This window comes from Monodon monoceros, unplaced genomic scaffold (assembly GCF_005190385.1).
Source record: "Monodon monoceros isolate NGI ecotype Baffin Bay Population unplaced genomic scaffold, NGI_Narwhal_1 Super_Scaffold_3, whole genome shotgun sequence".
Taxonomy (NCBI): Eukaryota; Metazoa; Chordata; class Mammalia; order Artiodactyla; family Monodontidae; genus Monodon; species Monodon monoceros.
In genome coordinates, this window is record NW_021703780.1 from 24,044,136 (window position 1) to 24,071,530 (window position 27,395).

General features: G+C 53.9%; 5 protein-coding genes across 22 annotated transcripts; 2 read left to right on the plus strand and 3 right to left on the minus strand.

Annotated features, from left to right (window-relative positions):
* Positions 1 to 42: 42 nt before the first annotated feature.
* Positions 43 to 11,092, minus strand: BAG6 (BCL2 associated athanogene 6). Of its 10 annotated transcripts, none has more exons than XM_029243005.1 (26): positions 10,792 to 11,037; positions 10,034 to 10,154; positions 8,883 to 9,000; positions 8,573 to 8,769; positions 8,284 to 8,337; positions 8,049 to 8,123; positions 7,196 to 7,434; positions 6,555 to 6,684; positions 5,868 to 6,065; positions 5,398 to 5,650; positions 4,967 to 5,044; positions 4,748 to 4,855; positions 4,513 to 4,625; positions 4,317 to 4,404; positions 3,828 to 4,111; positions 3,129 to 3,426; positions 2,809 to 2,978; positions 2,560 to 2,613; positions 2,346 to 2,448; positions 2,130 to 2,254; positions 1,804 to 1,950; positions 1,644 to 1,703; positions 1,390 to 1,533; positions 1,200 to 1,307; positions 526 to 672; positions 50 to 234 (listed from the first exon to the last, which is right to left on the minus strand). In XM_029243005.1, exons 2-26 carry the CDS (start codon positions 10,139 to 10,141, stop codon positions 139 to 141), a joined length of 3,495 nt encoding a protein of 1,164 aa, XP_029098838.1. In that variant the 5' UTR covers positions 10,142 to 10,154; positions 10,792 to 11,037; the 3' UTR covers positions 50 to 138. The 10 variants fall into 10 exon arrangements, with proteins under 10 accessions (XP_029098842.1, XP_029098847.1, XP_029098838.1 ...); XM_029243004.1 differs by lacking the exon at positions 10,792 to 11,037 and adding an exon at positions 10,633 to 10,745; XM_029243006.1 differs by lacking the exon at positions 10,792 to 11,037 and adding an exon at positions 10,677 to 10,695.
* On the plus strand, positions 10,926 to 15,982 carry APOM (apolipoprotein M). 3 transcript variants are annotated; one of them, XM_029243018.1, is made up of 7 exons: positions 10,926 to 10,940; positions 12,899 to 13,144; positions 13,825 to 13,979; positions 14,269 to 14,342; positions 14,436 to 14,534; positions 14,713 to 14,811; positions 15,218 to 15,982. In XM_029243018.1, exons 2-7 carry the CDS (start codon positions 13,085 to 13,087, stop codon positions 15,241 to 15,243), a joined length of 513 nt encoding a protein of 170 aa, XP_029098851.1. In that variant the 5' UTR covers positions 10,926 to 10,940; positions 12,899 to 13,084; the 3' UTR covers positions 15,244 to 15,982. The 3 variants fall into 3 exon arrangements, with proteins under 3 accessions (XP_029098851.1, XP_029098850.1, XP_029098849.1); XM_029243017.1 differs by lacking the exon at positions 10,926 to 10,940 and adding an exon at positions 11,820 to 11,996; XM_029243016.1 differs by lacking the exon at positions 10,926 to 10,940 and adding an exon at positions 11,820 to 11,996 and having other exon boundaries at positions 12,899 to 13,443; positions 15,218 to 15,360.
* On the minus strand, positions 15,481 to 17,973 carry CUNH6orf47 (chromosome unknown C6orf47 homolog). The gene has a single exon (XM_029243015.1). The coding sequence runs from the start codon at positions 17,138 to 17,140 to the stop codon at positions 16,247 to 16,249; it is 894 nt and encodes a 297-aa protein (XP_029098848.1). The 5' UTR covers positions 17,141 to 17,973; the 3' UTR covers positions 15,481 to 16,246.
* Positions 17,974 to 19,014: 1,041 nt separating this feature from the next.
* GPANK1 (G-patch domain and ankyrin repeats 1) lies at positions 19,015 to 22,397 on the minus strand. 6 transcript variants are annotated; one of them, XM_029243898.1, is made up of 4 exons: positions 22,130 to 22,397; positions 21,391 to 21,544; positions 20,406 to 21,119; positions 19,015 to 19,660 (listed from the first exon to the last, which is right to left on the minus strand). In XM_029243898.1, exons 3-4 carry the CDS (start codon positions 21,011 to 21,013, stop codon positions 19,216 to 19,218), a joined length of 1,053 nt encoding a protein of 350 aa, XP_029099731.1. In that variant the 5' UTR covers positions 21,014 to 21,119; positions 21,391 to 21,544; positions 22,130 to 22,397; the 3' UTR covers positions 19,015 to 19,215. The 6 variants fall into 6 exon arrangements, with proteins under 6 accessions (XP_029099731.1, XP_029099730.1, XP_029099729.1 ...); XM_029243897.1 differs by having other exon boundaries at positions 20,406 to 21,116; positions 22,130 to 22,396; XM_029243896.1 differs by having other exon boundaries at positions 20,406 to 21,116; positions 21,391 to 21,562; positions 22,130 to 22,396.
* A 56-nt stretch (positions 22,398 to 22,453) lies between these two features.
* CSNK2B (casein kinase 2 beta) lies at positions 22,454 to 26,723 on the plus strand. Of its 2 annotated transcripts, none has more exons than XM_029244410.1 (7): positions 22,454 to 22,786; positions 23,393 to 23,475; positions 24,201 to 24,303; positions 24,860 to 24,975; positions 25,424 to 25,499; positions 25,647 to 25,836; positions 26,490 to 26,723. In XM_029244410.1, exons 2-7 carry the CDS (start codon positions 23,404 to 23,406, stop codon positions 26,578 to 26,580), a joined length of 648 nt encoding a protein of 215 aa, XP_029100243.1. In that variant the 5' UTR covers positions 22,454 to 22,786; positions 23,393 to 23,403; the 3' UTR covers positions 26,581 to 26,723. The 2 variants fall into 2 exon arrangements, with proteins under 2 accessions (XP_029100243.1, XP_029100242.1); XM_029244409.1 differs by lacking the exon at positions 22,454 to 22,786 and adding an exon at positions 23,044 to 23,066 and having other exon boundaries at positions 26,490 to 26,719.
* The last annotated feature ends 672 nt before the right edge of the window (positions 26,724 to 27,395 follow it).

Here is a 27,395-nt window from a genome sequence, read left to right on the forward strand (position 1 = left end):
AAGGGGCTTAGACTACTTAACGAAGACAATTTAGAGACCAAAAGAAAGAGCCAGGAAAATCTGACTTTATTTCTTAAATACTGTGAAGGAAGAGGGGAGAAATGGTCCCCTGATGATGGAGGGCCATGGAGCAAAGAGCTAGGGATCCTCAGCAAAAGCCCTGTGGGCATTAGGGAAGCGCTGGGGGCTGTAGTTAGGGTCTTCCTGCAGTCGCTTTTGTATATCAGCCCGGAGCTAGAGAGAGAGAGCAAAGCAGGTTGGAGTGGTACTGGCCCAGCCCCTAGGATCCCAGCAAGCACACAGAAGTCATCCCTCAGGAGCTAACATTTCCCCACCAGCCATGTACTGTCCAGTAGCCCAATATGGCATCACTGAGCCTTCCCAGATGCCCCTAGGGGAAAACATTTTAAAACCAAGTAGTAGCCCCAGACTGACCAGTTCATCTCTGAAGGGATCCAGGGAAGAGGGACCCTAGCCCAATCCCTCCCACTAAACCATCCCTATGCTGCTTCAAGGTGGGGGCACCTGCTGCCTGTAGCTCTCCTGAACCTCTGGTGCCTCCAGGTCCCGGCTCAGGCTCTCGGGGCTCGTCAGGGGCCGAGCTCCGGCTGCCTTAGCTGCCCGGCTCACGGCCTCTGAGAGAAGCAGCTGGGGGCCCTCACCCTGCATCGTCTGGGGGATGGGGTTGAAAGGGAAAAGAGGATCAACATCAGATCCAATGTCACCACCCAGCTCACCCTTTCCATGAGTCAACCACTGAGTCTCCATGCTAGCGGAGAGAAGGGAAACGGTCCATGTGTCATTTTGACAGCAGAAATGCCTTCCTAATTGTGTTTGGCTCTGGCCAAAAACACCATTGAATGTGCTGGACTTGGTCTTCAAAACAAGAGGGGCAGAACGGGTCAAGCCACCCAGTATTCACAGCTAGCTAGTCCACAAGAGGAAGCCCACCTTAACGACGATGGGCCCTGGTCACATGGGGATTGGGCAACTGAGGGATGACAAGGACTGCTGACAAACAGACTAATATAAAAGTGTGGGGCAACAACGGTGAGCAAGTCTGAGCCAGAATGGTTTCCTCATCAATTAAATCAGGGGACTAAACTAGGAAGGATTCTTTCCAGCTCTAATTAGTTTGACTCTAAGCACAACAGGGGAATTCGGATAAAGAGCGATCCTCAGGGAAGAGGCAAACCAACCTTGCGTCTCTTGGCAGGCATACCACTGAGGTAGGCATCGCTCAGTGGGGGCTGCGGTTTCACCTTCCGCTGGCTGTGAATGTCCTGCTGGATAATAGGAACCCATTCCTGCGGAGGAAAAGATAAGAAAATAGTCATTCCCACAACTCTCAGCCTGCCTTAGCCCACTGGACCACCTCCTGACACTCACTGGGGGGACTGCAGCTGCCCAAGGTTCTGTCTCGGCTGAAGCTCCATCCTGCTCGTCTCGGGTGCCCCCCTCAGGAGCAGGAGGCGGACCTCGGGACATGGCCTCTTCTGCTGTTGTCCCAGGGGCTGGAGAAGCATTCTCCCGCTGGCAGTCAGACAGTGGGAAGACCCAGGCTTCAGAATTCTCAGCCTCCAGCCCTTCCGGCCCCAGCCCTCCACTCCACATTATCTGGCTCCTCGACCTCTCCCTGGTACCTGAGGCTCAGGGGGAGTTCTCTCTGATCCCTGAATTTCCATTGGCTCCTCAGGAAGCGTCTGTGCAAAAGGACAGAGAAGGAGACCACCACAAAAGGCCCTCTCAGATCTCTGCAGTTCCTTCGAGTCCCCTGATCCCATAGCCCATCAGGTCCCTTACCTGAGGGGGATCACCAACCCTGCGAACATATCTGAGAATGGCATCAGGGCCTACAGGCATGTGCTCCAGTACCACCTGAAGCCTCAGTCCCATCATAGTGGTGAGCCAGCTCACCAAGGACGGATTCACTCCACGAGACATGCGACGCTGGGGGGCAGAAAGCAGACTTGGAACACAAAACCCTCAAACAGCTTTCGAAAGATACCAAACAGTAAAGGATGGCAGTTTTGAGAAAAAGAAAAAAGAAAAGAAAACTGCAGGATACCAAAGAAAACAGAAACCTGAGGAAACAAAAGGCTGGGAATCTGGGACTGGGTGATGCTTACAATTCGGCCATTGATGACAGCAGCAAGCTCCATCTGCTGTCCCCCCAAGCAGTGCAGGTTCAGGGCCAGGCATTCAAACAGGCCCTGGTTACACAGCTCTAGCAAACGGGCCCCAAATCCACTGTCTGTGGGTGAGAAATAAGGACGGAATGCTGGCACCCAGCAGCCCTGCACATCCAACATGCCCCATTCACCTGGGCCCAGCGAGCCCCTGACCTGTGCAGTGCATCACGTGAGCAGCAATGCTATTAAATTGCTCTTGGAGAAATTCCAGGTTTGTCCGGATGATGTCCACACCTGGCTGAACTTGCACCAAAGACTGAGAGACAAAACACACAAAGACCCCCAAATCAGAAGCCCTGAGAGACTGGGAGCCATGGGCTATCCTGACCAGAGCCAGGAGAGGAGGGGATGGGGAAGGGTTACTCACAAAACTCTCCCGCACGTATTCTTCTAGCCCCGTGATCAATGTGTGGGTTGCCATCTGGGGGGCGGTGTGGGGGGAAGAGAACAGCACAAGTTTAGAACCAAGTCCCACACCCCTCAAGACACTTCCCCCTCCTCCCCAACCAAGCCCAGGGCTTGAGCTGGGGCAGTCACAGCTTTAGGCAACGGACAAAGTTAGGAATAAGGAACTGAAGATGAGAAGAAGAGTTCTGGGCCCAAGGTCTTCATTTACCCGGATGTTACCAGGTGTGGGCTCCTGGCCACCTAGATAGTGCTGGTGGAAGAAAGATCGCAGCTGGGGCTGGAGCCGCTGCAGTGGCTGGAAATGCCCGTGGAGAAGCATCACCACATCCACCATGGAGAAGTTCTGGCACAGAAGAGAGAGCAGTGCCCCAAAAAATCCTAGGGACAGGGGCAGAAGGGAGCAGTGGCCTTTACCACCTGGCCTGCCCATCAGCCTCACCCCACCTTGACAATACCCCTAACAAAGGCCATCTACCGTCCCCTGGTTGCCCCTCCCTAGAGAAGGCCAAGGCACCCCCATTTGCTCACCGAGAGCCCCATCAGCCCCAGGCTCAAAGATGTTGCTGGATCCACTGAGGCGTTGTATGAAAGCAGCGATACTTTCACTGCTGCCAGCCCGAGCCCCCAGGGAGCCCAGCAGGGAACTCAGCACACCCTGCACCACCGAGGTGAAAAACTCCAGCGGCAGGCTCTCAGGACCCAGGCCTCCAGGACTCCCTGCGCCACCAGAGGGGGACCCTGGTGGAGGCACCGTCTGCTGTTCTGGGGCCGGAGGCGGGGGTGGGGGCGGAGGTGGCGGAGGTGGTGGAGCAGCTGTTTGTGTCGCCTGCCCCACAGAGAAGGAAGGAAGAACAGAAGACAAAGTGAGAATGGGGACAAGGGCATAAAAGGGCATCAGGAAGGCACAAATCAACAGGGGTCTGGAAGACGTGGAGCTCTATTCCAGTCTTTGCACCTTAAAGCAGAATACACACTGTAGCTTCTCCAGAGTAGAGTCAGGTTGAGAGCTACCTCTCTCCCTCTGATTGAGTTAGGTCAGAAAGCAGTGACCCAAATTACTATGCTTCTCTCTCCAAGCCCTGTTTTCCTCATCTCCAAAATGGAGGATTCAGAGGCAATAAATTCCCAAGTTTCCTTCCAAGTGGCAATATAATGGCAACAAGACTCCAGTGCCTGGCTGGGCCCAGGAATAGGAAGGGTGAAGTGAGGAGCAAGCCAGCCACTCACCTGCAAGAAGTCAGTCATGCCCTGGAGAAAGGCAGGGACACCAGGCATCGCCACAGTAATGGTGGGAGAAGCCATGCCAGGCCCTCCAGCCCCTGGCCCTGCAGGCCCCAGCAGGTTCCCCAGGAGCTGAGAGAACTGAAGATCAGAGGCAGAGGGTTGAGGAGGTGGAGGCTGGGCAGGCCCCCCGGGGGCAGGGCCAGCTGTGGTAGCTGTGTTGGTGGTGCCGGCACTGGCTGACGCAGTGGCAGGGGCTGGAGGTGGAGCCATTCCTGGGGTCCCCTGAGCTATAGGGGCCAAAAGAGGAAAGTTGAAATCTCAAGAAAATCAAGACCCCACAGCATCTCCATTCTGGTCTTCCCAGTAGGAAAGCAAGAACAAAGGAATATGGAGAGAACTGGGAAGTGCCAGTGAGGAGACCGGGAAGGGAGCATCAGCCTTCAGAGCCAGGGAAACCTCTTCAGTTTGAAGTGGGGAAGAACAAGTACTCACCCACAAGAACAGGCTGCATAAGAAGCTGCCCCACGAGGCCACTCACCATCTGGGCTAAAGAGGCGTTGGTACCCAGACCAGCGCCCGGCTGAGGGGAGAGGAGAAAGGCAGGCTTTCAGTCTTGGCCTCTCCATGCCCCACCATAGAATTTTCTCCCCACACTCATCCCCAATGGAACTCCCCCACCCCTACTCACCAGAGCCCCCGAGACTGGGGGCCCCCCAGGATGGGAAGGCCGAGCCTGGGGCGGGGTGGGCCGGGCAATCACCACCCGGGTGGGAGCTGTCGGGAAGCCTGGCACCTGCTGTCCTGTGGGTGGCAGAGGGGAGAAACCAAAGAGGGCTGAGGGCCGGGCCCCGGCCTGCCAGTGGATGATGCCCACCACCGTGGTCCAGGCCCCACCTCCCAGGCTTCCCCTTTCAGGTCATTACCTGCGGCCGCGGAGGCAACAGCTGCCACCATGGCCTGATGTGTGATCTGGTGGGCGACGGCGTGCATGAACTCAGGGGGCAGGGAGGGCAGCTGGATGTGGGTGGAGCCTGGGGGGTGGGTCTGATGTAACCTTGAACCTGGACCCCCTTCAACCCACCCACTTGGCCCTACCCCTTCTCTACCCAGAGCTCAGCCTGCTCTGATGCCCTCACTCTTACCCAGGGTCTGGCCATGACCAGGGGGTCCTAGGGGGCCAGTGGGAGCACTCGGAACTCCACCGGGCTGTGTGCCAGAATCTGGGCAAGGAGACAGAGAGAGTGGCCCTGAGACAGGCGGGGCCAAGGCCTGACTGTATCCTCCTGAGATCGGCGCGCTTCAGGCTTCCACTCCCCCGACCACAAAGCCTGCCTTTCACTCCATCTAGCCAAGGAGGAGACACTCCCTTCACCATGCAAACAGCTCTCTGAGGACAAGTAGTTCTTCCTGCCCCTCCCCTCCCACACCAACCAGAAGAGCTTCTGCTCGATCCCCCTGCCACCGCCATCAGCCCTGGCCTCCCCTTCCCCACCCTGGCGCCCTCACACCTCAGCGCCAACCCCACCTCCCACATCGCGCTGCTCTTCTCTGCCAGCGACTGTTCCTAACTCACCTTGAATGTTCATGTGCATCATAACCACGGGTTCCACGCTCTGGTGGGAAATCCGGATGACCCTCGGGTGGCTGGCGGTCGGTGGGGGAGCCGGTCCTGGCGGGGGAGCCCCCTCAGTCAAAGACTCGACGGTGGTAGAAGAGGGGGCCAAGGACGAGGCCTGCCCAGGACCAGGGGGAGGTGCCTCTGCACTGGGAGTCGGGGGGGGCCGGGTCCCATTCCCCGTCATGGTCACAGTGGTCCCCACGTTGATCTGGACGATAGAGGTGGATGGGGCAGAAGTGAGAAAAACACCAGAGCCTAACCCAGAGCATCCCATGACACACTGTACTTCTAAAGGCTCCTTCATCGTGCGTCACCACGTTTCCAAAGTATGCTCCCCTTCTAACCTCTTTTGAGCCCAATAGCTATGCTGGATCGTTCCACTGACAGCCCTCCATTCTCCCTCAGGCCAGACTCCCCTGACCCACCTGGATGGGGATGGCTGCCTGCTGGAGCACCATGGGGGTGGTGTAGTGAGACATGGGCCGGACCACATGCAGGTGACGCGGCGGCGCACACGCCAGATTGCAACGCAGGTCAGACAACGCCACAAAGGTGTTGCCCAGCAGCCGCAGGCTCTCCCCCACCAAGTTGATCAAGCGCTGGTCCTCTTCCCGGCCCTCTTGCTGTACTCCCCGGGGCCAAACACAGAAAGGCGGAAAACATTAGGCTAGAATCCACCTCGCTAACAAAAACAGCACCTTCTTGAAATTATCACGTTCTCACGTCCTCTACGTCTTCAAGTACGTGCTTAGAAGCTTCTGTGTAGACCACATCTTTGCAAGTAAATTCTGTTTTATACACGTTAACAGCTTCCTGATAAAATAAGCCTTACAATGAATCAGTTATCACCTGCTAATCTCCCTTACTTTATAAACTTCCTAAATAACTCACTGAGGGGATCAAGAGGGTGCGAGGACAGTGACAGTGGCCATCATAAAGATGTCAGGGAGAAAAAGATCCTCCTTCTCTGTCACGGAGGAAAAGATCACTTCCTTCCAAATCTAAAGGGCAGCTATTCTGTCGAAGGCAGTGCCTTCTGCGGGGGGAAGGGGTGATCTGCATTTCTCCCTGCCCCACTGGGGAGTACTGGCCAAGGGGGTGGGCGGGCTCACATTGTTATTGTAGTCTGTAGTGGCGGCGGCGCCCAGAACCTCATAGTAGCGCTGCAGGAAGGGCTGGAGGCGGCTCTCAAGCCGCTGTAGCTCCTGAAGCACCTCGACATACTCCGCAGGGGAAGGATGGCTGTGGGCAACCCCAAGGGGCAGTGAGCCAAGGCTTCCCTCAGATTCCCAACGTCACCATATCTGCCCTACCTCTTCCTGGCCTCCCAGACCCCTGGCCCAATCCCTTCCTGAACTAGCAGAGCTTCCGTTCTTTAACCTCACCCAGGGGAAGATGGGAAGAGGAAAATAAACTGCTTCCACCCTCCCCACCATACAATCCTGTACCTACAATGGCAAAACACTAACCCTAAAAAACAGACGGGGCCTGTGTGGACTCAGGAGAGAATCTCGATCAGGCTCAGGAAGCACCACTTGGATTTCCTTGCCCCAGGGAGACCAGTGCTTCCGGCTCAGCGGCCAGGCCTAACCCCATTTACCTACACTGGAGCCCCTCCCTGCCCCTCAACACTAACTCTACAGGTATAACCCCTAAGCAATCCTTCCTCTCCCATCAGACCTTCCCTGGTCCTCATACTTCACTTACAATCCCCAACCCACTCCTACCCCAAAAGGTTCCCTCCATCTCTCACTTGGGTGCGTTTGTGTCTGGGGCAGGTGTTGGGCCTGCTGGGGCTGGGCCAGAAGGGGAGAGCTCCGGGCTCTGGGCAGGGGCACGCTCCTCCACCTCTTCTGCCTCCATGGGCTCCCGAGGAGGCACTTCACTTTCGACCGGTTCTGATGTTGGAGAGCTCAAGGCTACTGGCTCCGAGGCCACAGCTGGTGTCTGTGGGGGTGCCTGACTCTGCTGGGCTTGGGGTCCCCCTCGGCACTGAAGGTGGGGAAGAGTCAGGACACCAAAGGTAAGATGAGACAGCAGCATAAAATTACTCAGGTCAAAGCAGACTGAGTGGAGAATGCGCTAACTCGGCTCCCTGAAGGCAGGGCTCTGCATCTACACCTGACTCCCTAGCAACTCCCTAAGACTTACACAAGTTAGATGCGTGATGAATACCTATGATGCTTGCAAACAAATTACTAACAAAAAGTATGGCCTGTGGTTTCCTAACCTCCAAGAGAAAAGAAGGAAAGGCCACTGGTTGCAAAAGCAAACTAAAAAAATTAGGCCATCCCAGTATCAAATATGATAAGCGAGGAATAGAAAAGCATGGAATCCGTATTTAACTGAAAAAACATGCCATGAGAATCATCTGACAAGTCTGCAACAAACTGCCCAGATACCCGGGACTTAGAGAATTGGCAGGGATGAAACAGCCTCACAAAGATACTTTTTCTTCCCGAAAGAACGAAGACTGCAAAGAGACTAGATTAGGAGGGGAGAATCCAGTGGATGTGGCCAGTCATGCCCCCACCCCTAAGCTGAGAGAAAAGGGGTAGGGAGGATGCAGTGAGACAGACAGACCCTAGCCAGCCCTGCCCACTCACCTCCATCCGGGATAGTAAGGTTTGTATATCCCTGATCATGTGCTGAGCCATCACCAGCCGTACTCGGGGCTCACTCTACAACAGGAGAGAGAAGATCAGGACAGGTCTGAGATAAGCCACAAGCTCCACCACCTATTAAACCAGGTCCCAGCCATCTCCTCAGCCAGATCCGCCCCCACTTCATGGCCTCCTTCTCCCAGATCCCCTTCCCTGACCCTCCCAGGCCTCGTGATACCTGAATCGGGGCCTGTTCCATGTTGATGTGAACATCCACAGCAGAGCCGTCACTCTGGGGAAAGGGTAAGGGAAGTTGTTCTGGGAGAAGTCAAATACTAAGGCCCCCGCACTTCCAACTGATTCTCTGGAGCCCCACCCCCTATCTCTTCAAACACTGAGGCCATCATCAGACTACAGGGCCCTCCAAACCCAATTAAAGACTGGGACGCCTGTCTTATAAGCTCTTGACTGCTACCACAACCAAAACTACCCCCAGAAAAACCCTCCCATGTGAAACACAAGCTTACAGGAAGATTGAAGGTTCCAACCATGACATAGCTGTTGGCATTCCGGTCATGAACAGAGGCCCCAGGCCCCCGAGTACCAGGTGGGGGTCCCCCACCATGGGTGGCTGAGGCAGACCCTGTTCCAGAAGACGCTCCAGAAGGGAGCTGAGTCTGAGGAGGAGCCCGTTCCACAAGGTGGATAACCTTTCCCCCAACATCTGCAGAAAAAAAGACATACACCGAAACATTGTACGATCAGGTAAACCCACGGCCTCAGCTCATCCCTCTGAACAGCAGCAGCAGCTCTGAACTGCCTCCCCCACCCCCTTACTGTATTCCTGGAGCTTCTTATCATCCTGCAGAACTCGCCCCTGATAGATAAGCCGCTGTTTCTCAGAAGGGATGCTGACAGAAGCAGCAATGTGCTCCTTAAACTCCTTTACATTCATCTGTAAGGAAGACGAGACATAAATAGGAATCAGGGAATGGAAGAAAAAGGAAGGACAGCAGAGGGACAACCGACTTGTGAGGGGTAAAAACCATCCCATCATAAAATCACTACCTGCCTGTCTTAATTGTGAGGTAATTATTGTGCAAAGCCTTGAACTAAGGCAACACCTGTCAATATACATACAATAAACATAAGGAACTTCAGATTATAAACCTAGGACATAACTACAAGGTTGAAAAACAGAAAAGTCAACTGACATTCTTTTCTCTCCTTCTCTGCCTGGCTCCCAAAGGAATGTGTGTGTCTAAAGATACCGGTGACCCCTCCCCAAACACAGAACGATACCAACACTGTAATCTCAAAGATAAAAGCAGTGACAAAGAAGATGGAGTAGAAAATCAGATTAAGGAAAGCAGACTCAAGCAAGAAGAAAGAAAAAGGGGCAAGCCAGAAAAACATTTTTCCTAACTAGACAACTGACTCTTAAGGAGTACCAAGCTGTTTACATACACCTAACCACACAAGCCTATACGGTTTCCTTAAATACATGTAACACCGTGTTTTAAAACTATAAATTAACCACCTCAAAATTTTGTCTATTAGAGCTCTACCTGCATTATGAGCATTACAGGATCTGATTTCTATCCTTTAAATACACAGTACAGATGTCACCAGTTTTTGTTTTTAAGACACATTTGTATTTTAGGTCTGTGTGTTCTCTTTCCTTTCCCAAAGGCAGGAGCCGTGTCTCTCCCTTTGGGCTGGGGTTCATCTATGATGTTGGAATACAGACTCCTCCTTCCTTCTTTCTCTCTGCACTGAGTTTTATCCAGGTGGAGTAAGGCAAAAGAAAATCTGCCTTCCCCAACAAAAACCAAAGAGGAAACATCAGAAAATGTTCTGGCTACAATATGAACAAAGGAATCAATGAAGGAAAATGTGAAAACCAGAAAATTAGGCTCTTCTCTCAGAATAAGGAACCTATAAGAGGAAGAGTTAATGGGTGTCTCCCAGAAGTACTGGGGTCTCACCTGGGCCCCCACAATAAAGGTCCGGGTCTGAGAGTCCAGGGTCTTCACCAGCACCTCCAGGCTGTCAGGTTCCTCCATAGTGGTACTGGTACTATCATTGGGCTCCATGGCCGACAGCTCTCTAAGGAAGAATGTTATGAGGGAGGTCCGCTGTCGCCCAGAGCAGATTTTTATATACCCGGAAGCCTCCCCGGCCCGAGACTCCGCCCCAATACCTAAAGAGTTTCTCTCACACAGGCACACACACTCACACCCTCCCCCATTCCCCTTCAGATTCCGGGGCACAGGGAGAGAAACACAAAGGGCAAAAGATCGACGGCACAGGGATCTGGAGAACGGCAGGTGGGAGGGCCTCCACGATGCCAATCACAATAAGGGAGGGCCAGTCGGACTAGGAAGCAGAGAAGGAAGGAAACACAAGACCAGTGTCATCACTGGTCGCGATAAGACAAGGGCCCGAGAAGTCGGCAAACCCTGGGACAACGAGAGACCGAGGGTCGCGCCAGACTCTGCGGAGAAAGTGGTTTCGCGCACGCGCGCCACGCCACGCCCATCGAACCCGCCTAAGTCGCCACAGACCCGAAATGACGGACACTCACGGTGGGCCAGCTCTGCTAGCTGACTGCCTCCCTCTTCCACCTACCCTCGGTGCTCTAGAAGAGCGACGCAACCAACACAGACCAAACACACCCCCACACACACCAAACACACACACACCCCACAACCCCGCAGCTCCGCCCCCGACTTCCCCACTGTACCGTCACTTCCGGCCTCCCCCAACCTGCCTCCGATGGCCACTTCCGTTTCCGACAGTATTTGGGGATCGCGAGGCGGTACTTCCGGCTCCCCCCAGGTCCCCAAGCTTTACTTTTGTGGGGCACGACGAGAAAGTCCGCAGCCCCAAATAGTGAGTTCCTGGGGGCTAAACGGGCCGGGGCCGGCCTAGATGGGAGGGAGCCGAGCACCCCGAAGAGCCGCCGCCGCCGCCGTCGCCCGGGGGACCGTACTGCGCTTGCGTGCGTCGCACTACGCATGCGTACACACTTAGGCATCTCCCCACCCCCGCCGGCGCTGTCCATTTGTTACGTACGCGCGTTTAAGCAGTAGGGGGTTGTGGTGGCCCCTATAAATGCCTGAAAAAAAATTATCAGGTGGGACTCTTCGACTGCCTCGAGAGCGGCTTTGAACAGTTATATGATCTTGGAGTTTGGAGACTGGGGATTGTGCCTCGCTAATCTATGTTAAAATCTTGGCCGGCAGAGAATTTGAGGCGGCACTGTCCTGGCCACCTAGAATACTGTCTTCCTCTTACCATCGTCCTCGTTGCGCCTCTCCTTCGGCGCTTCCGGAAGTCACCCTTTCCATAGGCGGTTGGAGGTGGCTTTCGAGCTGATTTGCGTGCGGTGGCGTCGTTGGGTTTGACCTCGGTTTTGCCCGGTGGGCGTTTTGTGGCGCCATGTTCTTCCCCGGCGGTGTGCGGCCGAGGGGACACGCCATGTTTTGGAGAAGCTAAGGATTTACTACTGCCTTTCAGGACTTTTGTCTAAAAAAGGACGCCTCCGAGTTTGGGAATTGGGAGCAAATAGAGTTACACTGGACCGAAACACAAGGCTCTGACCCTGGGGAATTGAAAGGGCCGCCTAAGGGCTTCTGCGGGCCGGAGGTCCGGGGAGATTATCGTCCTTCTGTCCTCTTCTCCCCCAGCCCCTCGGGCAGGGGCCTGGGCCCCGCGGTGCTGCCACTCCAGCCAGATCCGTTGCTGCCAGTGTGCCTGCCTCTGGTGCCCATCCTTTCTGGGATTCGTAGTTTATACCTAAGTCCCAGTACTGTTTCAATTAAGAGTTCTAGTAAGCACCTGTACATGAGCCCCTAGTTTGTGCCAGCCAGTTTGCTGAGGGGTTCACGTACTGTCATATTTAAAAGGCTTTCAACATCTGAGATAACTATTACACCCACTTTACAGGTGAGTACACCTAGGCGAATGTCAGTGGCAGAACTGACAAATTCAGGCCTACCAGACTCCCTTGGGTCAATCACTTCTACTTTACTGCCACAATAACTTGTATCTTAGTTTTTTTTATTAAAAATGTCAAACATTATCCCAAAACAGTAATAATGAACCCTCATATACACATCATCCAAAGTTTATTCTTTTAACTAAATTGCAAGCCCATAGCAAGCCTCACCTCTCAGAACAAACCTTTATGGCAGTCTGTGGGTTATAAACAATTTATAAAAGAAGCTCCACACCTTCCATTACATTAACTGCTCCACCCACTTGGCACTCACTACCCAATGACTGCCTCTTGACAATTCTTTCCCTACCTTCTGTTACTTGAGAACTTAATGCCCACCAGAGACTAATAAGTACTTTACAAACACTACTATTAATTATAGCGAATATTTATTTTGGACTTCGGTGCAGGCCTTTGCTATGGGCTTTATGTGCATTAGCTCTTTTAGTCCTATGAGATGGATGATTTGCTCATTTTACAGATGAAAAAACAGGCATAAAGGTTAATAAAGTTATCCAAGATCGATAAGTAGAGTTAAGGGTTTGGACCCACTCTGCCTGACACCACTGTCTGTTCTCTTTAACCACTAGATTATGTAGTCTCTTACTTATAAACATTGAGTGAATGAACTCATGTGTCAGCAAACTTTTCTGGGGGGTGTACATATAGTTTCCCCAATTAACAGCTTCAGAGAGAAAGCCTCCCATCCACCATGCTCCAGCACCTGGTTCATACCTGTTCTAAAGCACTTACCAGGTTGTACTGCAACGATTTGTTTATACAGCTAGTTTTCTGTAGACTGACTTCTTCAAGGCCAGGGACTGTGTCTTATTCATTGTTATGTTCCCAGGGCTTAGCCAGTTCCTGACCAACAGCTGGAACTCAAAACCAGTTTGCTAAGTGAGCGAGTGAAAGAATCAATCCACTTCTCTTCAGTGCTGCACAGCACAGCAGATATCCCAGCTCAGATATGGGTTGAAAGACCACAGGCCTACCTGGAGGGCTCAGCTCTCTTAATTCCTGGGAGACCCTGGACATGCCAGGATGTATTGTGGAGGAGTTGCATTTAGAAGATGGGGAGGAAGTCCCAAACACTGTAAGTAATCCAGGCTTGGGTTGGAAAACAAGGTTGAAGTTACTCATTAGCAGGTGAAAGGGTCAAGGGTCGAGGCAAGGGGGCTGGAAGCAGAGCGGACTGAGCAGCCAGTCCACGAGGCAAGGGGGAGAGCAGTTAAGGCACCAGCCACTCCACGCAGACCCCCAGCTCCCTCCTGCCTGAAGATGTTCCACCAAATTTGGGCAGCTCTACTCTACCTCTATGGCATTCTCCTTAACTCCATCTACCAGTGCCCTGAGCACAGTCAGCTGACAACTGAAGGACTAGATGGGAAAGAGGTATGGACTGAGAATGTGGGAAGCTTTGCCGGGTTGGGGGTTGGGGGCCCTTGAGAAGTGGCCTAGGATGACCAAAAAGCCACACTGGGAAAGGAAGGGAGGAAGAGGGTGTGGGTGTTGTGATGATGAAAGCAAGAAGTAAAAAAAATATTAGTACTGTGGCCATCAATGTGAAGACATGTAGAATTGGGAGGTGGGGTTTACTGAGGAGGGACAAAGAGGAAAAGTCATTTAATGACTCCTTGTCATGGATCCAACCCTCAGTTGGAAAAAGGCAGCCAACACCTTCACCCCTAAGCATTGTCATTCTGACCGATGAAGAGGTCGGATGGATTCTGTAGTGAGACCCACCTTCTTCTGCTCCCCTCGTTGTCTCTCCAGTTCCCAGAGCCCCATCTGGGCCGGTGGTACTTTATCGCAGGGGCAGCTCCCACCAAGGAGGAGTTGGCGACTTTTGACCCTGTGGACAACATTGTCTTCAACATGGCCGTGGGCTCTGCCCCCATGCAGCTCCAGCTTCGAGCTACCATCCGCACGTGAGTGGTGAGGAGGCAGAGGCAGCAGTAGGTACAGTCTCTGCCTAAAGTGTGAGCACCCACCCACAAAGAGCTGGGCTCTTTGGCGTATCCATTATTCTTGGTCCACTTGAGTTCAACAGCTCTATTAGTTTCCCTCCGGAGAGATAGGGACCTAATCATCCCTTGGTAGCTTGAAACCCAAGGGGAGCCAGGCTTCAAGAGGGAATAAGATGAAGTAAATAGAGGCTGGTACTGACCGGTTGAGGTGTCACTCAGTCTTTCTTCCTTGTCACCACCACCTCTGCAGGAAAAATGGGCTCTGTGCGCCCCGGAAATGGATCTACCACCTGTCTGAGGGGAGCACAGATCTCAGAACCGAAGGTTGGTTCTCTCCAGCCCTCACTCTCCTCAAGCCCCCTGGGCTTGCTTGCTTCTGTACCTCAGTCCTCACACTTGCCCCACCCACCCTGACAGGCCGCCCTGACATGAAGACCAAGCTCTTCTCCAGCGCATGCCCAGGCGGAATCATGCTGAAAGAGACAGGCCAGGGTTACCAGCGCTTCCTCCTCTACAGTGAGTGAGGGTGCCAGGCAGGAAGCGCTGGGGGGAAGCGGGAGCCGGGGGGCAAGTGAGCCCCTTTCTCTGGGCTCCGTGACATCATCTCAGGAAGGGCTGTGTGCTTCCGTGAGGGCCTCAGCAGGGGCGGTGCTGAGAAGCACGGGCTTTCACGGGCCTTGCCTTGCTCTTCCAGATCGCTCACCACACCCTCCCGAGAATTGTGTGGAGGAATTCCAGTCCCTGACCTCCTGCCTCGACTTTAAGGCCTTCTTACTGACTCCCAGGAATCAAGGTGAGGGGGCAGAGTCCCACAGAAAACAACTAGGACTCACCAAGTCTTCTGTGAGTGCTGGATGAAAGGGACTCAAGTGATGTCACCAGAGGGCATGGCCAAAGGCCGACATCATCACATTGGCTGTGTTGACACTTCCATTTGTGTCACAGACTGCAATGGCACCACAGGGAGCCAGGATGGGCTCTGGGATACTCAAGAGAGGTTTCTGAGTTTGCAGTGGATAAAAGGGGCAGAGGGTCAGACAGGGGGCAGAGGTCTGTAGGGAAAAAAGCCCTCAGAGACCCCTTCTCTGACATGGGGGAATGAGGGAGTACATTCTTCCTCATCCCATTACCATCAACCTTGCCTCTCTCCCTGGGTCTCCTTTCTTTTCATCCTCTTTTTTTCTCCCTCCTCCCACCAGAGACCTGTGAGCTGTCCAGTAACTGACCTGTGGCTTCATCTGTGCCCCCCAGATGGATACAGTAGGAACTGAGATTGTGGTGGGCGGAGAAGCTGGAGACTCTTAACTCCCTTTCAAGAATAAAGATGATTTTTCAATCCTCATCTCATTTGGGGGTTTGTCTCCCAACATCAGTCCCACTCCCCCCATTTCAGTACTCCCTCTGGACCTTCTACCACCTAAGCCCCCAGCTGGACGGCGTCAGGAAGGACACTGAGTGACAGTAACTCTCACTTTTAGTGGTGTATTTAGGATTTGGTGTGACACATTTATTGCTGAGTGAGCAAAGCCAACCCCCCAGTGGGGTCTGCAAACTCCAGTGCTCCCCATACTTCCTATGAGCTGCCAGCCCTTCTGAGCTGGCCCTCCTGCCAACACTGCCAGCACCATCCCCACTCCCTCTGGCTCCTAGGAACACCCAGATCCCCCCTGCAGGCTCCCCATCACCTGTGGGAACCCCATCCAGACCCCCTAATCCACCCACCTAGCAGTGCCACTCTTTCCCAGATAGCACAGATCACAGGATCCACAGGATCCATTGAGTCTCTCAACCACCCTCTTACCCCACCCAGAGGTCTGTCTGTCTTGCCTCTAGTCTCCTCCACCCCTGGAGAGTTTTGAAAGGTAGAGAAGACCCTTTAGTCTTTATTCTCCACCGCCACACTTTTTTTTTTTTTTTTTTTTTTTTTTTTGGTTTTTAAAAAGCGGAGGTGGGAAAAAAAAAAACTGGAAGTGGGAGAAATGTAAAAGCAAAAATTAACAACAGCTGGTGAATTCAAGGCCAATGCCCCCACTGTCCATAAACACAGACACCCTAAACAGCTCTCCTGTGTGTGAAGGGGGGCGGGGCCTCTGTGCCCTCATACTCTGGGGTTTCTGCCCCATCCCTGAGGTCCCTGTGCTTACAATGTGGATCGTGCCCCCACACTATCTTCACCGTTGCTCCCAACCCACTGAGGGTGGGACGCTGGGCCACACCCCACCCCGTGGTCACAGCCTCTTTCCTGGGTCTCCCCTCTGCTCCTCACCCTCCCTCCCCAACTTCTCGCCCTCCAAGTCAGTGGCCTCCCCATCCCCACTGGGCTCCCGGAGGCTGACAGCCAGCACCAGGGCCTGTAGAAGACCAAAGAGGCAGGCGAAGTGCAGGGGGTGAGCGGTAAGTAGGCTCAGCACGGCATGGAGCCCATGCAGGGCAGCCAGGAAGGACAGTAGCCCATGCAGCCAGAGGCCCAGCGGTCCACGCAGGCCCAACGCGTCCAAGGCTGCCCGCAAGGGCCTTGAGCACAGCCCTAGCAGGGCTGAGGCCAGGAGCTCCAGCAGGTGCAGGGTCAGGTTGGTGGAGATCTGCAGGCACTCCTCTGGGTCCCCCAGGTACTGGTAGGGAGCCCCTGCTCCCCCACCTGTTTCCCCCCGCAGCCAGCCCAGCAGCTTCTGACACTGGCCAGGCTTCTCCGCTGGGGCTTCAGGCCCAGGGGGGCTCAGTCCCTCTTCAGGGGACACACCAGGCTTCTTGGTGCCACCTGAGTCCACAGGATCCCATCCTAGTTTGAGAATGGTCTTTCCAGCCTCCAATCTCCCAGACTCTTGAGTGCTAGAGACAGTCTCGTCCCACTTGAGAGAATCCATTTTTTTGCACCCCAGTTGCTCAACTTGGGACTCCCTGCTTGGTTCTGGAGCAGCCCCAGAGCTCCTCTGTGCACCTGAGTCCTTGGTCTTGGGAGGCCCCAGATCTCCCATGGTTTCTGGGGCACTGTCCCAGTCACTCCCTGAATTCTCAGAGGAGCTGTCCATCCGTCTGGGTTCTGGGGCGGGCAGGTCAGGCCTCGTTGATTTCCAGCGGCCCCAGGGGCGAGGTAGCCAGCCACCAAGCTGTCGCAGGAACATGGTTGGGGTGTGTAATGAGCCCCCAAATTCTGGGGCTGCTTCCTGGCACTGCTTAGACTCTCAGGTTTGGGGGCTGAGGGTTTCCTCAGAAGCCACAGTCTGTTCAGGCTCAGAAGAACAGGTATCTGCTGGTGAGTCCTACTCTGAATTCAGAAGTGGCTCCCCACTTCCCTGGATGGTCATGCAGCCTCAAGTGTGTCAAGCGGCTTGTTTCCTTTACAGTTTTGAGGTAAAGGAAGGCACATCCAAGTTCATTCACCACCACCACCCAGCACACAAGATTGCAAAAGTCTCAGGATCTGACAAAGCCTGGGTCACCCCCACAGTGTCCTCCCTGTTTTCCAGGTTTCTTTCCCAGCAGGCAGCACCCCAAGTTTCACTCACCAAGCCTACGCCCCAAGGTGCCCCAGCAACTGGGGAGGAGGTTCATCCAAGAAGGTTCATCCAAGAAGGAAGGAAGGAAGGAAGGTGGCCCTGGGTCCTAGGTGCTCCGGAGCGGGAGAGTCCTGAACTGCTGCCCTAAGGCAGCTCAGGAAGAAGTCTCCTGTTAGGTGAGTGAGGGAAGAGGTATCCGGCAAACTCCAGCCAGCAACGTTCGTCCCTTGATTCAGAGGGCTATGAACCCTATAAAGTGGCCGGAGCACGCAGCTGAGACTCGGTCTCCGCGAGGTCAGGCCGCAGATGTCCTCAGAGATGCCGGTTGCGAGCCAAAACGCGGGCCTGCCTGGGGAGCCAGGCGTCCAGGCGCTGCAGCCCCTCCCGGGCCCAGTGTCCGGGCCGCGGCCTCGCTGATCCGCCCGGAGCCGCAGAGCCCGGAAGCAGCTGCACCGGGACTCGAGGGACAGGCGGAGGCGGAGCCCGCAGCTCGCGGGGCGGACCCTGCCAATCCACCACCGCCCCGCGCCCGCGCTGCTTGTGCGCGCCATCAGTGCGCACCTGGCCGTACCGCGGGGCGCAGAGTCAAGATCACGGGGACCCAACGCCTGAATGTAAACCCAGCTTTCCCTTTTCGTCGTCTAGAGCCCCCGTGACGCCAGTGTTCCCTTAAACTCGCCCGCCCCCTTTAGTCCCCTTTTTTTGTTTATGATTTCATGAAAGGATTTTCCGGAAAAGAAAGCTGAGAGGAGGCTTGGGACTTGAGTAGCCCTTCCTTGCTCCTCCATGCACGTATTTTACCCCTTGGATTTGACGACAGTGAGCGCTTCATGTGCCTGGCACCTAGTATGAGCAGCACAAGGGAGGAGCGGGAGAGGAAGTGTGGGAAGGACAAGTGTAGACAAATAGGATGTGCTTCCTGCCCTCAGGAGTTTTCAGGTATCAAAATGAAGAACCTTGGCTTAAAGTGTATATTTGGGAGGCCAGAGTTCTGGTCCCAGTTTCAGCTAATAGCCTACAGGCTGCATAATCTTAGGCCCTCCTATCACACTGGCCTCTTCCTGCAAGACCCTACCCACTCTCATCACCTCTGAGCCTTCCCTGACCTCCTCTATCACCATGCATTGTATTTGATCACATCCTGTCTCCTCCAGCTGTGAGCAACCTGAAGACTGGGAAAGTCTCTTACTCCCTATTCTTAGCACATAGTATATGAACTTTATTTGTGAAATCAGTGATTGAATTGAGTGGGCAAGGGATGGAGTGGGCAGGGGATGCCTTCTGAGGGAAGTTAGACTTGCATAGAGATGGGCAATTCCTGGTTCAGGGATTGAAAAAATAGGTGGGGCACTCTGGGCAGCGGCTGGGACTAGGAGCGAACCAGACTGGCAGGGAGGTGACCCTATCATACCACCTAGCAGAGCTGCTGCCTCTTCTGGCTCAGGTAGAATTTCATGTGGCCCCCAGCCTGTTTGGCTTCCCTGCAACAGCTTCCAGAAAAGTGAATAAAACACCAAAGAGGGGGAAAAGCTTGATTTATTTCTCAACTCTCAGCCTCTTTTCTCCCAAAGGCAGAGTCCACTGATCAAAACCTGAAGGTCTGGAACCTGGGCAGGCCCCAGGAAGTAGAAGCCCAAGTGCCTAGGTCAGGGGCCCAAGTTCAGACTTCAGCAGCAGACCAGGGTCAGAACTTGCCAAGGTCAGAACTCAAGGTTCATGTATGTCCTCAGATCCCGCTCCCAGGCCCTGTCCTTCTCCTCCTGCCTTCTCGCCTCCTTCCAGTTCAGTGTGGTCACCCTAGGGGCTCTCTCCCTCCCAGCCACTGCCCGTGTATCCCGAGCTGGGAAATGTGTAACTCGGGGTTGGGGTGCTGATCTGTAGCCTAGTCCTTCCTGGTCCCTCTTGAGGACAGTGGGGATGGGACTGGCACGGCCCTCGCCCCGGGGTCCCAGCCCCATTCCAGGCTCCCAGCCCCCCCTCAGCAGCAGCCTGAAGCCTGGGCTGGAGGTAGGCACCCCAAGGGGCAGGTTGCGGGGCCGGAGATCCTGGGACAATGACAGCAGGTGAGCAGTGGAGGTACGGTGGTTAGAGTCTTGGAAGTGGGCATCACAAGCCTCACAGTACTGGGGGGAGGGGGATCGGGACCTGCAGAGAAAAAAAAGAAAGGGTTAAGGGCAGCGCAAGGGTTTAGGCCTCAGAGGTGGGTGGCAGGGTGGGACAGGGTCCTTCCAGTATTTCTGCTGAGGAACAAATTGCCTTCCTCCCCACTTAGCAACGAGGGACCCAAAGGGGAATAGCTGGGAGAAGAGAAGGTTAAAAGGCCTCACAAGGCTCTTGGGTGAGGGAGGATTAATAATTACTATAGCTAATGTTTGTATAGTGCTTACTATGCTACAAGCACTGTTCTAGCACTTTACATATATTAACCCATTTACTACTAACAACCCTTTAAGAAAGGTGCTCTTATTGCCCCATTTCTTAGATGAGGAAACTGATGCACATGGACATTAGGTTGCTCGCCCAAGTAAGTAGTCAGGATTTAAACCCAGGGAGTGGGTAAACACGGGAATATAGCAAACATTTTATAATGACTTTAAATGGACTGTAACCTTTGAAAATTGTGAATCACTAATATTGTATAGCTGTAATTTATATAGTAGTATACATGAACTATGCTTCAATAAAAAATAAAATTAAAAACTAAATAAATATATAAATTTTTTAAATACAAAAAAATAAACCCAGGGAGCTCATGTCCGTAACCAGACTGCCTTACTAGCCTACACTAGAGGACAGGGAAGAGAACCAACCCTCCAGCTCTGTTCTGGGGCCTCTAGTGTGGAGTAGCTAGGAAGGAAAGAACACAACGGAAGATAAGGCTTCCCCTCACCGGTTCTCTGGACTCCTCGTCTCTCTGGGGCCCTCTCTGACCATGCGGGCCACCTCAGGGAAGCCCGCTTCTTCTGCCAGCTGAGCAGCATCCCTGCCACCCAGCTCGCAGACCCCCACCCAGGCAGCCCCACGGCCCAGGAGATAGCGCACAGCTGCCCCCTGGCCTGCTCGGGCCGCACACATCAGGGGGGTCCACCAGAAAGCATCTCGAGCGTTGATATTCCCCCCAGCTCCCCCTGCCTCATGGGGATCCAACAGTCTTTTTAGTTTTGCCACATCCCCCTCCTGGGCTGCCCTCAGTATCCGGTGGGTCATCTTGTCCTCTGCCCCAAGGGATCTCCTTTGTCCATGTCCTCCTGATACTCCTGCTGCAGCTTCCTTCATCATTCTTCTCTTCCTCTTTCTCTTACTGGCAGACTCAGGCTGAGCCCTCTGGGGTTCACGAGTGCTGCTCTCATCCCCAGTCAAGGCTTCGTAGAAAGCCCGGGCTGCAGCCCCATCCAGGGTGGGCTTCAGCTCTTCAGGCTGTGACTGCAACTGCCCATCTTTCCAGAGATCACTAGGGTCAGTGGCTCGGGTAAAGTTAATGAGGGTGGCCCCGGACATGGCTTTTGGGAGATCTGGGAAAATGAGACTAGGCAGGGGGAGGATGAGACGAGGAAGCCAAGCCCCTGGTGGTCCTGCAGTGACCAGAGCCACCTCCAGACACCTGCTGGGAGAAGGAAAAGTATCCTTAGCGTCAAAAATCCCCTCCTAACCCAAAAGTGACCCCACAACCTAGGACCCTGCAGGGCCTGAGGACCATAGATCATGTGGAAAAACAGGAAATCCTACAGTAACAGACCATGCCCCTTAGTAAAGGTTAACAAAGAAGTCTCCATAAGACAGCTGCCCAGAGGTCCTGCGCTCCGCCCCCACTCCCATCCTCATCAACAATAAATAATAGCCTCTCTGAGGCTACTTTACCACCACGTAAGACATACCGTTAAGAAAAACAATCAGCCTGGCTCTTTATATCTTCCTCGATCCTATTTCGGGTAACGTCTTCTCAAACAAAAACAGACTTGACACTTCTCCGGAAGCAGGAAGCAGATTTAAGGGAGAGGTTCCAGTCTGTGTTGTTTTGTAGCTTCCGTACTGCAAAATGGCACTACTCTAAGCAAAGGAATCGACAGAGTCACACGATACAAAGACGCATGCGTGGCTTGAAGGGGGACAGTTACTCGAGGGCGCAGGCGCGCGCAAGCGCCGGGGCTGTTTCCCGCCTTGGAATCGTTCCAATAGCATACCGCAACGCAGCACGTGCCCAAGTAGCGCGAGGACCGAGAAGGATCCGTCGGTTGGTGTGCTGCTTTTACATAACGCCCCCACAATACCTGTCGCCTCCCTCAAGGTGGCCCCCACTCCGAGCTCATTTTCTGTCCCTGGGAAACCATTCTCGGGGTTAAGAAAGGCCCTGAGGTGGAGAATGCCCAGAAACCGTGAAAAGAAATAACGTCTCACAGCCCCTCACCATTACTGTGACCTGGGTTCGAAGGTCACACTTAGCGCCTGCAGCAGCCCCGTTCAAGCCCTAAGAGGAAATGCAGAAGTACAAGGGAACAAGCAGCAGAATGGCTGGCGCCACCTCAGGTTAGCGCACGGGGCACTCCTGGTTCTGTCGCCGTTCAGTTCAGCCCAGTACACCCTACCCAGGTCCGTCAGCACGGAACCCGGCCTCACCTCCCGCCTCCGGAGCCCAAACCCCGGGGTGAAGCATGGGCCCCTTCGGGGGTCTCCTTGGCGGGCTGACTCGGGCAAGGAGCCCGACAGGCGATAAGGACCAGACTGGCTGGAGCGGATGAGGTCAATGCCCTGGGAAGCGTAGCCGCGCCGGGGCCTGAAGCTCGCTGTGCGAGGGGAGCGGCAGGAAACGACACCGGCAGCCGTGTTCCTCTCCCCGCCCTTCTCGACCCCACGGTTCCGGGAATCACACGACTATATTTCCCAGGCTCCGTGGCCCAGACGCGATACTGACTTTCCGCTTCCGGTTGAGCCTAGCAGCCCCTTGCTGCGCCCCGCCCCCGAGCGTCTCCCTCAGGGGCCTCGCGACACCAGGGTCGTGCGCGGGTCATCCTGGGATTCGTAGTTCGGCTTTCCCTAGTTTCGCCAGTTTCTCCCTACCGGGGACTCCATTTCCCGGCGTCCATCGCGGCTCCCGACGCTAAGCACTTGCGCGTTGCCCTCCTCCCCACCCTCCCCAATTTCCACTCCCCCCCCACCCCACTTCGCCTACCGCGGTCTTGTCCGCGCCGTGCGTTGCAGCGGTCCCCGCGGTTCCTTGGAAGCAGAAACTCCCCTTTCCCCCCCCGTCCCCCGGTCCCAGTCCCCGTCCAGTCGGTGAGTCTGGGGTCGTCCCCGCGCCGTGTCCCCCGTCCCTGGGCGCGGCACATGGGGTCTCCCCGCCTTGATATGGGGGTGGGGAAGGAAGTGACCTGGTCCGGCACCGAGGGAGGGAGAGGTGGCCAAAAGGGTGGAGGCGGGATGTGGGGACTCCCATGAAAGGGACCTGAGGGCCACCCCCAGGCCATGAAAAAAGGAGGGGCTCGCCTCTTGCTTGGAAAGGATAAACTTCGGAACCCTTGGGAATGGGGCCGGGAACACGCGGAGACCTGCGCGGGTAGGGAGCCTGAGCCGCGGGCCCTGCCGGAGTTGACACGGAGGAGAGAGGGGCCTGGCCTTCGGGAGCGTCAGGGATGTGGGTAGGACTAGTGGGTCAAGACCTGTCGGTTTCTCACAAGTGGTGGGACCCCAAAGAATTTATCTAGTCTCAGAGAAAAGGGGCCGAGATGTGAATAAGAGGAGCTAGAGAGACGTGCTCCAGGTTCGGATCCTTTAAGAAAGGGTTGCCCCAAATTCTTCCATGGTTGGAGGGCAAAGTGTGGAAGGAGGGAGGATATCAGAGGTAGGGAGGGAGAGCTTACCCTTACACTCCTCTTTCATTAGCTTACGTGAAGATGAGTAGCTCAGAGGAGGTGTCCTGGATTTCCTGGTTCTGTGGGCTTCGTGGCAATGAATTCTTCTGTGAAGTGAGTTCTTCTCAAACCCCCTATCCATCTCCACATATAATCTGGCTAAATAAAAAATTCTCCCATATATTCAGCTTCCACACATTTCTTTCACAGGCTTACGTAAAAACTCTTTCTTGTCAAGGAAGAGTCCCCTTAGTAACTCCCTCACTAACTTGTGGTGAAGGGGCGAGACTGGGGCCCCAAGTCAGCCCTGACATTCTCCAGCAGTATAACGTTGGACATGTCAACCTGTGTTTTATTTTTTATTACCACAGTAGTACTGGTAGTGGTAGTACCTATCTTCTGTGGCTGTTAGGACTAAAGTAGTTCCTACTAAAACGTTCTGTAACGTGCGAAGCTGTGTGTTAACATAAGGGATTGTAACTGCCTTCAGAATCCAAGCTGTTGAGCCTCCACCTTCCTCAGAGAGCCAGCTGGCCCTAAGGAGAGGCCAAAACTGAGATGGGAAGCAGGAATAGGAACAAGGATCATGAAAGGAATGTCTCTCTAAGACGGGGTTTGCTGTACCTGTTTATCCTTGGAAAAGAAGATCGGAAGCTTTTATGGGTGGGCGGTACATGTGAGCTGGGGAGAGAGACTCAAGTACTTCTGCTGAGTTGGGAGCGCGGAACAAAGGGAACAGAAGCAGTTGTGTTGAGGATAAGGCACCAGTTGGAGCAACTTGCCCAGGTCAAAGCTGAGGATTCTGCTATGGGTTTCCTTTTGACTTCATGTCCCGACAGGTGGATGAAGATTATATCCAGGACAAATTCAATCTCACTGGACTCAATGAGCAGGTGCCTCACTATCGACAAGCTTTAGACATGATCTTGGACCTGGAGCCTGGTGAGATACCCTCAGGGTTGTTTTGTGTGTGTATGCTTCTTTTCCTTTTCAAATCCTGTTTATCTGCTTCTTGAATTTCTAAATTTCCTTTTGGTTCCCTGACCCCCGTAACCCAAAGTCTTCTACTTCATTTTGATTCCCTACCTCACTCTTGCTTAGTTTTGTGACTTAACACCACTCGTTCCCATACTCTGATCCTGTTAACTTAGCACTATTTCATAATGCCCATTTTTCCATGAGTCTTATTTTCTGCTGCTTTTCCCTGCCTTACACCTTCCAGGCTAGAGTTTTGTCTTCTGTGGAGACATCTTTGCGTTTATGTATCGAGGGAGAGAAGGGAGCAGAGGCTGAGAGGGATGGAAAGAAGGCAGAGCTGCCTTGGGTTGGTGGAAGGGTCAGAGGCCCAGGTTTCTGGGTCAAATGCCCAGGCCGTGGGTGTGGTGAGGCTCAGAGTTGGGTGCTGGCTAACTGAGTAGCCCAGCAGCCCCTGGGGGTGGGCAGGGCACCCAAAATAGCTGTAAGACAAGTGGTTGCATTTGGTTGGGCCATGTTTCAGATGAGGAGCTGGAAGACAACCCCAACCAGAGTGACCTGATTGAGCAGGCAGCTGAAATGCTCTATGGATTGATCCACGCCCGCTATATCCTCACCAACCGTGGCATCGCCCAGATGGTGAGGCCTCTCTACTCCCACTTGGCTCCTTCGCAGGCAACAAGGGAAACAGTTTCCTGCAGCAAGAAGTCACTTGTTTCAACCTTGTCAAGGAATCTAGCTTAGAAGAGGGAAATAAACCCCAGAACCTAGGCTTAGGGATTAAAACCTGATTGAGGGTGTGCTAAAGGGGGTGTTTTCAGGGAGGGAGATGTGGCCTTGGGCAGGAAGTTGTAGACTGCCTCTTCCTCAGAGACTAAGCAGCGAATGGCTCTGATGGTCTGCAGCCTGCCTAACTGGAGGAAGGGAAGCAGAGGAGTCTTGAGGGCCCATCTGAGCCAGAAAAGGGGCCTCTGGACAGCGAGAGACAGGAGGAGTTGGGGACAGAGTGATGTGGGTTGGGCTGAGGAGGGGGTTGCCTCTTCTCTTCATACCTATCCAGCAACCCTTTCCATTTTATTCACTGCAGTTGGAAAAGTACCAGCAGGGAGACTTTGGCTACTGTCCCCGTGTGTACTGTGAGAACCAGCCAATGCTTCCCATCGGTGAGTGTTGGAAAAGGGAAAGAAGGGCCACATAAAATGGCAGGTCCACTGGGAAGGAGTTGGGGCTCAGCAAGTTGGGGCCTGAGTCCAGGAGGGAGGTTGGGCAGGCTTGGGTTACCTGGCCTGCTGAGTCTGGCTGTCTCCCAGGCCTTTCGGACATCCCAGGTGAGGCCATGGTGAAGCTCTACTGCCCCAAGTGCATGGACGTGTACACACCCAAGTCATCGAGGCACCACCACACGGATGGCGCCTACTTCGGCACCGGTTTCCCTCACATGCTCTTCATGGTGCACCCCGAGTACCGGCCCAAGAGGCCCGCCAACCAGTTTGTGCCCAGGTGGGGAGCAGGGACAGAGTCACCAAGGGTCAAAGGAAAGGGCCGGGGTCCCCCAGAAAGAAGGGAGGACAAGGACAGGGCATGGTCTGTTCTTGACACCTACTTCTCCCAAAGCCAGGGCTTTTCCCTGCTGAGTGACCTTGGGAAAGTTGTGTGATCATGTATGCCTCAGTTCCGTTATCCGTGAAGTGGGGATAGTGACATGCCTGACAGTGTGTTTTTAAATGTATGAATCGCTTAAAGTAATGTTTGTCACTTGAAGCAACATTTAAACAGTAGCTAACCTTGTTGTCTTCTTGGGTGTTCAACCTTCTGCCAGGAAATCCTCAGAGCCACGGTTCTAGTGTGGTTTATCTTCCTGGAGTATCATTTTTACTCTTGTGTAGAGAAGGAAAATTCAGCTTTATATTGAAACAAGTACTGACGTGTGTGCTTGTGCGTGTGTACACACGTGTACGTCCTAGAATTTGAGTTTTAATGGATATTTAAAATAAATTTCCAAATATTCTTGAGAGAAGAAGTTTGGGAGCCTCTGCCCTTCAGTACTGAGCAGGCCCATGAAGGAGCTGGGGTGGGGAGGCAGGAATGCTGGCCACAGGCAGGGCCAGGATGGGGCTCACGCTGCTGCCTCTCTGACCTCTGCCCTGACCCAGGCTCTACGGTTTCAAGATCCATCCGATGGCCTACCAGCTGCAGCTCCAAGCGGCCAGCAACTTCAAGAGTCCAGTCAAGACGATTCGCTGATTCCCCACCCCACCTGTCCCCAGTCTTTGACACTTTCATTCCTTTGCTGCCACCCTTTCATGAACCCTCTATGGTTTTTAGTTTAAATTAAAGGAGTCATTATTGTGGTGGGAATATGAAATAAAGTGGAAGAAAAGGCCGTGGGCTGATTTGCTGGGCTGATTTGCTGGTGCTTGGGGTTGGGGAAGGGAGGGTAATGGTGTGCTGAACCCCAGGAGCTCTCCTGGCCCCGCCCACCCTCCTCAGCTTGAAATCCAGCACAGATTTGTGCCCAGTGGATTTGGGTGATGTTTTTAGTAGTAAAGTGGAGTTGTAGAATTGGGTGTGGGGATGTGCAAAGATCACAAAAGACTCAAAAATCAAATTTCAAAGATTAGAGAAATATTCTTTTTGGGCCACCTGTGGTCGTCTGTTTATACTCTAGGGAGTGCAGTCAACAACACTTTGAGTTTGGGTTTTACAGGGAAAGTGGTCCCAAAATAAACAACTGTAAGGGGTGGGGAAAGGAGGGGCAGGGTCCAGAACTGCTGTTGTGTGGTGTCTGCCTGCCCCCTGCTGGGGAGCTGAGACATGCGCATCTCAGAAGGATGGGGGGCACTGGCTTCCGGGCTCAGGTTTCTCCCGGAACAATAGGGACTGACCCTATTGTGTGGGAAGGATAGCAGATGGTACCAGAGAAGGAAACATCCATGCACCCTTGAAAGGCACGCAGGACAAAGGTAGACTGCTGGATTGGGGCCCAGGTATTGCCCCTGTCTGGGCTACTGCTCCCACATTCAGGAACCAGACCTGGTGGGTGAGGACATGTCCCTCCT

What these genes read in the sequence shown, in the direction of transcription:
- GPANK1 (XM_029243898.1), bottom strand. Translation starts at nt 21,013, where the DNA reads ATGTCCGGGGCCACCCTCATTAACTTTACCCGAGCCACTGACCCTAGT. An exon ending in ACGAGGAGTCCAGAGAACCG is followed by an intron (nt 19,661 to 20,405) that starts GTGAGGGGAAGC and finishes TTTTCTCTGCAG; the next exon opens with GTCCCGATCCCCCTCCCCCC.
- BAG6 (XM_029243005.1), bottom strand. Translation starts at nt 10,141, where the DNA reads ATGGAGCCCAATGATAGTACCAGTACCACTATGGAGGAACCTGACAGC. An exon ending in TGGAACAGGCCCCGATTCAG is followed by an intron (nt 8,124 to 8,283) that starts GTATCACGAGGC and finishes CTCCTGTTGTAG; the next exon opens with AGTGAGCCCCGAGTACGGCT. An exon ending in GCATGACTGACTTCTTGCAG is followed by an intron (nt 3,427 to 3,827) that starts GTGAGTGGCTGG and finishes TCTGTGGGGCAG; the next exon opens with GCGACACAAACAGCTGCTCC.
- CUNH6orf47 (XM_029243015.1), bottom strand. Translation starts at nt 17,140, where the DNA reads ATGTTCCTGCGACAGCTTGGTGGCTGGCTACCTCGCCCCTGGGGCCGC.
- APOM (XM_029243016.1), top strand. Translation starts at nt 13,330, where the DNA reads ATGTTCCACCAAATTTGGGCAGCTCTACTCTACCTCTATGGCATTCTC. An exon ending in CACAGATCTCAGAACCGAAG is followed by an intron (nt 14,343 to 14,435) that starts GTTGGTTCTCTC and finishes CCACCCTGACAG; the next exon opens with GCCGCCCTGACATGAAGACC. An exon ending in ACTGACTCCCAGGAATCAAG is followed by an intron (nt 14,812 to 15,217) that starts GTGAGGGGGCAG and finishes TCCTCCCACCAG; the next exon opens with AGACCTGTGAGCTGTCCAGT.
- CSNK2B (XM_029244410.1), top strand. Translation starts at nt 23,404, where the DNA reads ATGAGTAGCTCAGAGGAGGTGTCCTGGATTTCCTGGTTCTGTGGGCTT. An exon ending in CCAGCCAATGCTTCCCATCG is followed by an intron (nt 25,500 to 25,646) that starts GTGAGTGTTGGA and finishes GCTGTCTCCCAG; the next exon opens with GCCTTTCGGACATCCCAGGT. An exon ending in GCCAACCAGTTTGTGCCCAG is followed by an intron (nt 25,837 to 26,489) that starts GTGGGGAGCAGG and finishes GCCCTGACCCAG; the next exon opens with GCTCTACGGTTTCAAGATCC.